Below are 13,365 nucleotides of genomic sequence, written 5' to 3'. Positions count from 1 at the left end.
CGAATCCGACTAGGAACCATGAGGTTGAGGGTTCGGTCCCTGCCCTTGCTCAGTGGGTTGACGATCCGGCGTTGCCATGAGCTGTGGTGTAGGTTACAGACGCGGCTCGGATCCAGCGTTGCTGTGGCTCTGGCATAGGCCAGCGGATACAGCTCCGATTGGACCCCTAGCCTGGGCACCTCCATATGCCGCGGGAGCTGCCCAAGAAATAGCAGAAAGGCAAAAAAAAAAAAAAAAGAAAGAAAGAATGCTGGATCCTTGACCCATTGTGCCAAGCTGGGGGTCAAACCTGTGCCCCAGGACTCCCAAGACACCACCAATCCTGTTGTGGCACAGTGGGAACTCCTAAAAATAATTTTTTTTTTTTTTAATTTTAGGGCATGTGGAAGTTCCCAGGCTAGGGGTCGAATCACAGCTGTAGCCACCAGCCTACACCACAGCTCACGGCAACACTGGATCCATAACCCACTGAGTGAGGCCAGGGATTGAACCTGCATCCTCATGGATACCAACCAGTCAGATTCATTTCTGCTGAGCCACGGTGGGAAGTCTCAATAAACAGTAAAATTTGTTGACGTACTATATGTCTGGTATTAAAGATGCCGTTCCCATGTGGCTGAATGTAAAAATGCTCAGAAATTAAAATAAGAATTGTAACAAGATCATTATTTGGATAAAATATTATTAGGACAGGTTTTAATAGTGTTAAGAGACACAAACTCATAATATCTAAAATACTCATGTAGGATTAGTGTGAATTTGTTTTTCCTGTAGTATTACCGATAGGGTAGTATTCAGGAGAGCTAAGGGTAAATACTAGGTTAATCTCTGCTGTAAATGTAATATTTTATGTAGATATGAAGTAGTGTTTTCTTTTAGGTCTTAGCTGACTTTTGAAAAAAATACGAAATTAAATAATTGAAAATATTTTTTTCTTTCCTTCCAGGAATCAAGGAAGGACTGAGGTAAGATTATTTCCGTGGAAATTTTACATTTAAAATGCCAGATTATTTTACTCTGCATTGGTAGTAGTAAGGAGAAGGCAGTGTCTGCATTCTGGAAAACTCCGCATCAAACTGGTGGCTGATGGTCGGGAACACGTAGTATAAATGCCACTCTTGTGCGAATGAATAGGCTCCTTTCTAAGTTGTTCATGCTTCGCATTTTTCTACTATGACCTAAATATCCCCTCTCTTTGTACTATGAAAATTAGTATTGCATTTGATTTGGAATTTTGAAGGCTTTAGATTTTGACTCATTAAGTTCAGGTCATAATTTGTGATACCTGTCACATAGTAGAGAGCTATTTAAATAGTACTTCCTAATCTTTCATCATGATTAGAGGTCAGTATTTTAAGTTTTATAAATCCCTTTGATGGAAACTTCAGGGAGATCTGCATATAGTAAAAGTCATTTTGAAAGAACACCTACTGTGTCTTTTTATTCTAAACCTCAACACTGATTTATTTGTATAAATATTTAGTTGGATTTGTTGAAGTATTCACAAATAAAACAGCACTGAGAATTCCTGCCATGGCTCAGTGGGAATGAACCCAACTGGTATCTATGAGAATGCGGGTTCGAACCCTGGCCTCACTCAGTGGGTTAAGGATCTGGTGTTGCTGTGTGCTGGGGTGTCGGTTGTAGACATGGCTGGGATTCCACCTGGCTGTGGAGTAGGCGAGTAGCTACAGCTCCTACTGACCCCTAGCCTGGGAACTTCCATATGCTGCAGGTACAGCCCTAAAAAGACAAAAAAAGACAAAAAAAAAAACCCCAAAAAACAAAAAAACCAAAACCAAAAAATGGCACCATGTACTCATACAGTAGTTTTTGAACCTAAAAAAGAAAGGCATCCTCTGCTTATGGGAGTGTTTAAGCTTTCTGAGTAAATAGCTCCCTTCCCCCTGCTTCAAGTACAGTCGCTTTCTTAATACTCTTAAAATGTTCACTCATTCAGCAGATACTATTTTCCTTCTATGTGTTGTGCAGTTTGCTAGGGGATGAATGGATGGATGGATGGATCGATCTATCAATCTGTCTACCCATCCATCTAATATTTATCTAATTTATTTAAGGGTATAAACATAGCAAGACATGGCTCCCTGACCTCAGACATGGTTGGAAAAAAAGTTGTTCTATTTTATAAATGGAATTTTTTCATCCATAGACCAGAGAAAATATTTGAAAATTGTCTTTATAATGGTAGACTAGCCCCATCATTCTGACAAATGGGAATAGGTTCTTTTTTTATGGGTAATTATTAAAGATTTTTTGAAAATTTTCTTTTAAATGCTTCGTAAAGTGACTGGAAAAGATTCACATTTTAAAAAGTATTTGATTTATAATCAGAACTTCTGTACAGATACTTTGAGTACAAAAGTCTATTGTAATAATCTCTGGTTAATGTGTCTGTTAGGTGTCATTTACTTTGAATGAGGAACTTGCAAATATTCATGATATTGGCGGCAAACCAGCTTCAGTCAGTGCTCCTAGAGAACATCCATTTGTCTTGCAAAGTGTTGGAGGACAGACATTAACAGTGTTTACTGAGAGCTCATCAGGTAAGTAGGGATAGAATTATTTAATGCAATTCCTGTATGTGTTGTGTAGACTTCCTGGCTCAGCATACACTCTAAGGCCATTACCAGGGCTGTCCCACCTATCATTCTGTTTACCTCTCATTCATATCGTAGTATTTCTCTGCTCTAAGTATACCTTCCTGTGGTTGATAGAATTTTGGCTGTTACACAAAGGGTTTAATTTCTGTGTGGGACATGAAGAAATAGAACAAAGCAGATGGAAGAGTGTAGTGCATCAAGCTGTCTTCTGGGATGTTGAAGAAACAGTATTCTGAGTTTTGCCAAGATAAGGTCATCTGTGCCTGTTTTGGTAAATTGATATTTAGCAACTGTAAGTTGTGTTTTAAAAAAATACTGCTTCATGGAGTTCCCATTGTGGCTCAGTGGAAATAAATCCAACTGATATCTGTGAAGATGTGGGTTCAATCCCTGGCCTTTCTCAGTGGGTTGAGGATCTGGCATTGCCACGAGCTGCAGTGTTGGTCACAGACGCGGCTTGGATTGGGCTGTTGCTGTGGCTGGGGTAGGCAGCTGCAATTCTGATTCGACCCATAGCCTGGAAACTTCAATATGCTGCAGGTGCGGCCCTTTAAAAAAAGGCAAAATAGGAGTTCCCATCGTGGCTAAGTGGAAACAAATCTGACTAGCATCCATGAGGACACAGGTTCGATCCCTGGCCTTGCTCAGTGGGTTAAGAATCAGGCATTGCCATGAGTTGTGGTATAGGTCACAGACTCGGTTTGGATCTGGTGTGGCTGTGGCTGTGGCATAGGCCAGCAGCTACAACTCTGATTTGACCCCTGGCCTGGGAACCTCTATATGCTGCAGGTGCAGGCACCCCCCCCCCTCCCCCGGCCAAAAAACAAACGCAAAACTGCTTTATATTGGGGAATATTTTAGTCTGGATTTTGGCTCTTGGGTGCTTTCTGTAGTTTGTAATGCATAGCGATTAACTTCTTTTAATTGGTATCGATTTCCAAGAAGCTCTGGGTAAAGTGTTTTGTTTAATTTTGTGTGTTTGCTCTCAAATACTTTAACAGCTCAATGAATAGGGAGCACATGTTTCAGTTTGTGAATTAAATACAGAGGGAACTTTTTTGAGGCCTTTGCAAGAGTATAACCTTGACTAAATTTAGAATATGACTATGAAAGCAGCAGGCCACCCTCCCCCCCTTTTTGTCTTTTTAGGCCAGGTCACCTCATTTTAACAAAATTAATTTCTTTTTTTAATTCTGTTGGAGTATAGTTGACTTAAAATGTTGTATTTCATGTGTACAGCAAAGTGAATCAGTCAAACATATATATATATATCCATTCTTTTTCAGATTCTTTTCCCAGGTAGGTTATTACTGAATATTGATTAGATTTCTCTGTGCTGTGAAGGAGATTCTTGTTAGTTATCTATTTTATATGTAGTAGTTTGTATATGTTAATGCCAACCTCCTCATTTATCTCTGCCCCCCTACGTTTTCCCTTTGGTAACCGTAAGGTTGATTTTGAAATCTGTGAGTCTGTTTTGTGAATAAGTTCTTTTGCATCATTTTTTATTGGATTCCATATATAAATGATTTTGTATGGTATTTGTCTTTGTCTGGCTTACTTCACTTAGAATGATCATCTCTAGGTTCATCCATGGTGCTACAAACGGCAGTATTCTTTTTTATGGCTAATAATCAAATATATATATATGTATCTCACATCTTCTTTACCCATCCCTGCTCATAGACACTTAGGTTGCTTCCATGTCCTGGCTGTTGTAAATAGGGCTGCAGTGAACATTGGGGTGCATGTGTCTTTTCAAATTATGGTTCAGAACTAATTTCTCATACTTAATTTAGAAAGTATATTGATTCAGAGTTTCTGTTGTGGCTCAGCAGGTTAAGACCCTGACTTAGTGTCTGTGAGAATGTGGGTTAGGTCCCTGGCCTCACTCAGTGGGTTAAGGGTCTGGCATTGTGGAAAACTGCAGTGTAGGTCACAGATGCCGGTCAGATCCGGTGTTGCCGAGGCTGTGGTGTGGGCCGGCAGCTGCAGCTCCAATTCGACCCCTAGCCTGGGAACTTCTCCAGCAGGTGTGGCTGTAAAAAAATAAAAATTAAAAAAAAAGAAAGTTGATTGGTTGTGTAAAGAAAAAGATCCGTGGTTTTGCTGTATTTTCATTAAACATTACAAAGAAAACCATAAGAAATATGTTAAGGGCATTATTGTTGTGAGGATTAAAATTCGAAGATTAAGGGCACCAACCCTCACACAATTGAAAATGCACATATAAATTACAGTCTTGCTCTCCTCATCTGAGATTCCTCTATATCCGAGGTTCTGTGTGCTCGGATTCAACAACTGCAGCTTGTGTAGTACTGTAGGATTTGCTATTTAAAAAAATCCACACATAAGTGGACCCACACAGTTCAAAGCCATGTTGTTCAAGGGTCTGCTATACTCAGATAATTTTTTTTTTTTTTTTGGTGTCTTGGAATGCCAACAGATGCGTAAACTGATGTCAGAAAATAGTCGTCTCGGAGTTCCTGCTCCGGTGCAGGAGATCAAGGTCTGGTGTTGTCTCTGTAGTGGCTGCTAAGGCACAGGTTTGATCCCCAGTCCAGTGCAGTGGGTTAAGCATCCAGTATTGCAACAGCTGTGGGGTAGGTCACAGCTGTGGCTCTGATGTGACTCCTGGCCTGGGAACTTCCATATGCCACTGGTGCGGCCCTCAAAAGACCAAAAAAAAGAAAAAAAAATCTTTTTTTTCCCCTTGGATGTAGATTTTAAATGCGGTAAATTATAACTTTTCTGTCATGTGGTTTAAGGTAAAAGATTTGTTTTATAACATTTATTACATTATTCTGCTGCCCTAGTAATTTGTAGTCTGGTATTATGGAAAGTAGAAAATGTTAAACATACGCATTTTGTCCTGGAGAAGATTCAACCATTCAGCGAGTATCTATTGTGTGTTACATCGTGCAGGGCCTAGCATAGGCGCACCCAGGGAATCTGAGATTTGCCTTGCAATTGATAGGTTCTAATAAGTCCTTTTGAACCTGTGCAGTTTTCTATACTTTTGTGGTCATCCCTGGAGTGGAAGAGGCACGGCACCAAGATGATGAAAAGGAAGCAGGGCCTGGAAGAGTTTGTGGGAGGGAAACTTTCATTTCCTTTGTAGAAAGAGGTACCCTATTTCAGATTTGTTATGTCTTAATAAGTTGCTAATTTTTCCAAAACATAGTTCATTGTTGCTACTTATACAAAAGATAGTGGTTTAGAAATCTAAGGTTTATGGTCCTTAAGATTACACTTTCATTTTTAATCTCGCGACTTCTTTAGTTAGCGTGATGCTCTTCTTGAACGTTTTGTCTTCACATGGCTGGGTATGGTGTACTCCAGAATGAATGTGGTATTGGACGGGTTATCTTGGCAGGAATATGGAAAAAGATCAAGACTGTCATCCTTCTCCTGGAGTTTGGACAATATGTTCTCAGTTCGTAGCCCTGCGATGATGCAAGTGCAGGTCTAAAGTGGCTGTTAGATGGTGCACTCTCTGAGGCAAGCCTTTGCTTCTTAATCTCAGTCACGTCTGTCTCATGTCATTGTTCCTTAACTCTCTTTGCACCTTTCTGTGCTTTGATTTCCTTATTTCTAACATGCAGGTAATAATATTTACATTAATGTATAAATATGAATATGTTTAAAATAGAGTAACACTCAGTACATAGGACATGCTATAATAACTATTATTACTATTATTAGTATTAGATCTTATTTTTATTTCAATTACTCTTTTTAAAATTTTGGGCTGCACCCACAGCACGTGGAAGGGATCTAAGGGACTTGGGCGGGCCGCTGCAGTGACAACAGCATCTGCTGTGCCACAAGGGAACTCCAATACTAGATCTTATTTTTGAACACTTTAGGTTTCAAATTTATTTTAAGATGTGTGCATGCATTTTAGCTATACCTTGATAAAATTCAGCCAACAGAGATTTTTATGTTCAGTGTTTTTTGATTGCCTGGATAACCAAGAAAAAAAGCTCTAGAATTGTTAGCAGTTTATTTCCTTTTCTGAGGAGCCTTGCATCATTTGCTCTTTCTACTTATTCAGGTGTCAGTTCTACAGCTAGGTCCTGTGGCTCTCTAGGAAGTCATAAGTAGCCAGCAGGGGCTCTGTGCCTGCTCTGTCATATTTAAAATGTTTGCTCTGTATAGGCATCTGCATGTTTTTCTGTAGGACAGGACCATAGCTTTCACTGGGGTCTCAGAGGCATCAGGGACCCAAAAAAGCTGAAGAGTCACCACTCTAGTGTTAGCTTGATTTATCGTGACCCTGCCAAGGTATAAGTAACCGAGTCATTTTACAGCAAGCAAGCCACTGATTTTACATTGGAATATGCATGAGGCAGACATGGTTCTGAATATTTTACATTTTCCCTCAAGCATAGAACCATACCTTCATATGAAAACTTGCTTTTCTGGTCTCTTTATTTCTTTTTACTAATACACAAGTCTATAAAATGGAATTTTATAAGAAAAAAATTAACCTTCACTTAAGGTCAGTGTAGTTTGATTTTTAATAACTTTAAAACTTGAGTTCAATTTTAATAACTTCTTTTTTTTGTCTTTTCTAGGGCTGAACCCAAGGCGTATGGAGGTTCCCAGGTTAGGGGTCTAATTGGAGCTGTAGCCGCCGGCCTACACCACAGCTCACGGCAACGCCAGATCCCTAACCCACGAGCAAGGCCAGGGATCGAATCTGCAACCTCATGGCTCCTAGTCGGATTCGTTAACCACTGAGCCATGATGGGAACTCCAATTTTAATAACTTTATTTCCTCAGTTAAAATACTTTTGCTGGTTTTTGAAAGACCCCTTTTCAGCATATTTGAGTGTCTTTGGGTGTTGGGATTAGAGGGGACTTATGATACATTTTACAATGCTTTCTCCTTAATTAAAGCCATCTGTATCTTATGAGCATTTTATGAACACAATTCATTTGTTTCTAATTGAGCGTTCTTATCTCAGAGGTGTTTCATTTTTAAGGGCTATTAAGGTTAGCCCTTTCACCTCCCAATTTTTCTATGAAATTCTAAATAATCTATTTATTAACTATTTTCATGAGATCTCTATTAGCTTACCTCTCCACCTTTATGTACATGGAAATGCCTCATGTGCTTAGCTTTTATTCCCCTCCACTCCCACCCTTGGGTCCTCAGTTTAGTATTTTTATATACTATTTGCTGGTAACTTTTGTCCTCTGCACCCCTACCTTTATTAAAACGTAGGTTTTCTACTTTATAATTGCCAATTCCAGATTAAAAGTTGTTCATCTATTCAATAGATATTTTTGATGCTAGGCTCTATGCTAAGATGAGACTAGACTCCTGTCCAGTTGGGTGGTTGGCGTGTGAAAAAATAATTGCTACGGGAAGTGCTCTATTAGAGTTGTGTGCAAAAGAGAAAAAAAAAAGTATGCTCTTTGCCTGAAGAAACTGGGAAAGGCTTCAGAAGTCAAAATATTTGAACTGAATCTTTAAGTGTATGACCACATGAGCATCAGTAGGAGAAAAGAAAATGAAGATAGAATTTATTTCTCTGACTTTCAGGTATCCTGTTCTTAGCTTTCTCCTACCTGCTACACTCCGTCATCCATCTAAAACCCATTTAATGGTCCGGGTTCGATCAGAGCAAAAAAGTCCAGTTGTGGATTTTATAGTCTGGTTTAGAGATGAAAACTGTGTGCCAGTACTGTGACAGTGGAAAAGTGGGATCCTGTTCTGGAAACATTGGAGGACGTTTGACAGCGAGTGAAGCATTGACTGGGTGGGGGAAGCTGGAAGAGTGAGAAATCCAGAATGGCTTCCAAGCCTTTTTGGCTTACCCGGTTGAATGATGAGACCCTTATCGAGTTAGAAAGTATTGGAAGAAATGGGCAGGTTACAGCTGATTGAGACAAGGTGACTTTGCTTATAGCAGCTCATTAATTCAAAAAGTGGATATTTGTGCCTGCTTTTTGCAAGCCCTCTTTTTTTTAGGCCTGGGATATTTTAGCAAGCGAAATCTCTCAGCTTATATGGTACTTACATTTTAGTAAGGGGAGATAGCAGCAAATAGTAAACATAACAACTAATTATATCACAGCCTAGGAGGGAGTAGGTTCTCTGGGAAAGAAGCAGGAAGTGGGATCAGAAGTACTAGGTTGAGGGTAGGGCCTGACAGAGTAAATAGTGTGGGCAGATGTGGGCCCATTGAGAAGGTGGAATTTGAACTAAATCTTGAAAGAAGCACAAAAGGTAGCCTCGTGGAGTTAGCCAGCTAGGTGTTTTCAAGGCAGAAGAAACATTTGCCATAAGGTGGGAGCAAGCCTGGCATGTTTTTGGAGTAGCAAGGAGGTCACCGTGGGCGGAACAGATGGGCAGGGGCAGAGGAGTAGGCTGTCAGGCCAGGGACAAGAGGGTTGGTGGTGGCAGATCATGAAGGGGATTTGTGAACCGTTTTAAGGCTTTTTTTTTTTTTTTTTTTTTTTTTTTGGTCTTTTTGCTATTTCTTGGGCCGCTCCCGCGGCATATAGAGATTCCCAGGCTAGGGGTCGAATCGGAGCTGTAGCCACTGGCCTACGTCAGAGCCACAGCAACGTGGGATCTGAGCCGCGTCTGTAACCTACACCACAGCTCACGGCAACGCCAGATCGTTAACCCACTGAGCAAGGGCAGGGACCGAACCTGCGACCTCATGGTTCCTAGTCGGATTCGTTAACCACTGCGCCACGACGGGAACTCCCGTTTTAAGGCTTTTGAATTCTTCTGAGTGAAATGGGGACCACTGGAGGGTTTTAAGCCGTGTAATGGTATGATGAATCTTGAGCGCTCACTCTGGCCAGTTGAGAAGAGACCCTGAGGACAAGGGTGCAGACTGGAGGCTATCGCATTAATCCAGGGGAGAGATGACGGAGACTTGGACCAGCGCGGTAGCAGTGACGGAGGTCTGGTCTCTCATCTGATGGCCAGTCCCATTTGAGTTGTCTTAACAGACAAGCCGTTTGGATTTCTCACTGCCTGAGGCTCAGATGTCTTACCCCTGCCTTCCTTCATTCTCTGTACACCCACACTTCTCTCAGTGATCCATCATTCTTCTGTTCTCTTGGCCGTAGTGATTTTTAGCCTCCTCTGGCTCTCATACTCAGTCAGTTGCCCATTTGGTCATTCCTCTAGCACAAATCACACATACGCATTTCTCAATACCACTTGATCCCAAATCCTCCGAAAACCTCACCCGTCCTCCCTGCCATCTTCCGGTCCATTCTGCAGGAATCCCTTATCTCTTACAACAGCTTCCTGACACGGCCGCCTCTGCTTTTTCCCTTGTTTTCCTCTGCCAGGGATTCCTTTGCCTTTTACACTTAGAACCATCCTTCCTTTTATGGCTCCAGCCTCTGTTAATTCTTCCTTTGTCTGGACTTGAATGGCAGCAAGGCTTACATGACTCATTTTTCCCCGGGGTTAAACCTTATAGGCAGGGAACCATGTCTCATGCTTATCTCGAGCATCTAATGTAGAATTGAGCACATAGCACATGGGCTTGTTAAAGCAAATATGTTGAAATAGTTTATTTTCTCTAGTTTTCTCCTTGGAGTTACTAGTACTCTAAAGGTACTCTGTAGAGTGGTTTTAGGTCAGATGGCCTGTTAGTGACAAAAGGATGGGTTTTCTTCCTTCAAAGTTAAGGCTTTTTCTTAGGACACTTGAGGTTCAAAATTGAATATTAAATTATATTTTTATTTTGGCACAGGTTATTCTTGTACTTTCTCTTTGCTAATTGGATTAGTTCAATGGCTGTGTGATGTGACACTTGGTTAACCACTGGACACATTATAATCATGCTTGGTACATTTCCCCCATGTATTGAAAATCAGATATCCGTTATATATTTTCCAGAGGTTTGAAGTAAGTGCTATGTATATCTATGTGCTTATTAGCATTCAAACTACAGTTTTTTTCTTCTTTGTTGAATTTTTCCTTATCACTGCTTTTACATGAATTATACTGTGGTATAAATTATCACCATCTGCATATTATTAGTTGCCATGCAGCAGGAAGCTCTGAGCTTTTATTTAGCCTTATCTATCCTAATTTCGTTTTTTCTTTTTAGGGGCCACATCCGCCACATATGGAGGTTCCCAGGTTAGGGGTCTGGTCAGAGCTGTAGCTGCTGGCCTACACCACAGTTCACGGCAGTGCTGGATCCTTAACCCGCTGAGCAAGGCCAGGGATCAAACCTGCGTCTTCATGAATGTTAGTCAGATTTGTTTCCGCTGAGCCACTACAGGAACTCCCCCATTCTAATTTATATGTGTCACTGTAATAGAGTGGTTCTTAAATTTTTTGGTGTCAGGACCCCTTTATGTATTGTGTTACCATAAAATATTCAGAAAAAAAATCAGTGGGAAGAGTGACATTTTGCAGATCTCACTGATGTCCAACGTGAAAGACAAGGTGAGTTCTCATAACCATTGGTGCCTTCAATGTCTAGCAATATGTTATTTTGGTAGAAGCATCTAAAGAAAATTTTTGCCTCTTACAAATAGTTAGAAAAGAGAGGAGTAATTAATAGCATTTTCAGATAACTGTGGATGCAGATGAGAGAGCAGAAGATCTAAGAGAATGTGTGACTAGCTTTCTCTATTTCCTAATATTTAGAAATACTTTTTTTTTCTTTTTTTAGGGTCACTTCTGCAGCATATAGCAGTTCCTGGGCTAGGGGTCGAATCGGAGCTAGAGCTGCCAGCCTAGACCGTAGCCCCAGCAACTCAGGATCTGAGCCGTGTCTGCGACCTACACCACAGCTCACGGCAGTGCCAGATCCTTTACCCACTGAGCCAGGCCAGGGATCCTCACCAACATGATGTCGGGTTCTTAACCTGCTGAGCACAACGGGAACTAGCAATACATTTTTCAAACAGTCTCTAAATGGTAACAGAAATGCTGCTAGGTCCACCCGGGCAGATGGTGTGCACCCAGCTCTGAGGAATTCTTTGGCAGCTCCAGGTTGCCTCTGGCCTCCCTGCCCTCCCCGAGGCAGCTGTCTCAACCCCACCCCCCCCAGCGACCACACGGGCTCCCCAGCTTTCCCAGGGGAGCAGCCGTGTGGACAGAGTGAGGGAACTCTAGTTTTTGCTTATTACTCTGAGCAGCAGCCGTGCTGCCAAACATTTGGGGTCACATCAGTTTCTGACAGTCTTCTACTCCGAGGATGAACGGCACTAAGATGAAAATGTATCACTCGAGTGTTTTGTATGTTTCCCGAACTGCCACTGAAGTTTGTGGCTGACCACAGAGGTTCAGTTTTCCCGCTAACCCTCTGAACCATGTCTGCGCTCTGGAAAAGTAAACCTAGGAACAGAAACTGTTCCTTTGTTCAGTGCCTGGAAAGAAAGTAAAAGGCATGTTTGTACTCTTTTCGTGTTGAGGTGCGCCTGCATCAACATGTGGTTGCTGTGTACTGTAGCTGTAATAATCCAGTGTGAGGGCGAAGAGGAGAAAAAGAAAAAGCTGGAGTGTGAGGGTAATATTAAAGTGTGGGAGCACAAATGAAATGTGTTAACATTTAGGATTAAATCTTCAGTTTTTTATAATAAAATATTTCAAACCTATGGATTAGTGTAGAAAATAGTGTAACCTGCGCTCATCAGCTGTATTTCATAACTCTAAACATTTGCCATATGTATTTTTAAGGAAATATTTTAGATGCGGTTGACATTCCATTTTCTTTTTTCCTGGTCCCACCCACCTCCCTTTCCAGAGGTAGCCATTGTCTTGGAGGTAGCTTGTAGTTTTGTGACTCATGGTGATGAGTCCGCTGTTGCTTACAAGAAAAGCTTCACAATTTAACTGGAGAAAACCCACAAAGTTCCCCAGAGATGGTTTAAGCTGTCTCATCCATATTTCTGGCAATTACACAAGTTCACCGTTAAGACCGAATAAAGATTTTTCTGTGTAGAGTATATCTTCATAAGCCTTTTTTGTTTGTTTCTTCTGTTTCTTTAGTACATAAATTTTTTAAAATTTCCTGAAGTTTTAACATAAATCGTGTGATCAGAGTAATTATTGGTGAGAGAATAATTCAGTCCCAAGTTTGCTGCTGGGAAATACCAATAGATCAGTAAAGAGCATTATAAAGATGAAGGAAGATGTTAGAATTCTGTTTTAGCCTTACCACCCATGCATTTTTTTATTTGGTAGTAAAAATGTTGTTATATCTGTTCTTCTTCATCTGTATTGAAAAACCACATTGGCATTGTGTGACTTTGATAATATTTATGGTATTATTCCTCAGAAGAATTGATCTGTGATTTAATGGCAAGGACTTAGGCATATTTGGTACTTTTCTCTTTTTTTCCAGTCTTAGTCATTCTTGTAACCTAAATTTCCAGTTCTATTCATGAATTCTGCATAAATTTTATTTCCTAAATTTTACTGAGGTTTAGGTTGTGATTTCTTTTAAATAAATTTATTTTGGACCTCTGTTTTCTGTATATCTTTGTGATCTTTATGGAGAATGTCAGAGAGCATCAAGTTTTTACCTTTATTGTGTTTTCTATCTGTCTGTTTCTAAAATTCTGTGATGCTCAACTTCTGTCACATCTTGGTTTGTAAAGCAGTTGGGAAGAACTTCCGAAGTTTTTATCGTGCCTGAGGGGAAGGACAGGCTGTATAAGCATGCTTCTGTTTTTGCCTTTTCATTTACTATAGCTTCTAGGTTTTAAAGTTGGTTCTTTGTTTTGATTCCTGTGTGCTTAA

General features: G+C 40.6%; 1 protein-coding gene across 1 annotated transcript in view; it reads left to right on the top strand.

The window, feature by feature from the left end:
• Nucleotides 1-13,365, top strand: part of GTF2F2 (general transcription factor IIF subunit 2) — a 157,512-nt gene that overhangs the window by 25,770 nt on the left and 118,377 nt on the right. The window contains 2 exon segments of the mRNA NM_001243628.1: nucleotides 947-965; nucleotides 2,420-2,564. Coding sequence (NP_001230557.1) covers nucleotides 947-965; nucleotides 2,420-2,564 — 164 coding nt within the window.

This window comes from Sus scrofa, chromosome 11, assembly GCF_000003025.6.
Source record: "Sus scrofa isolate TJ Tabasco breed Duroc chromosome 11, Sscrofa11.1, whole genome shotgun sequence".
Classification (NCBI taxonomy): domain Eukaryota; kingdom Metazoa; phylum Chordata; class Mammalia; order Artiodactyla; family Suidae; genus Sus; species Sus scrofa.
Note: the sequence above shows the minus strand (reverse complement) of the source record. Positions and strands in the feature narration are given on the sequence as shown.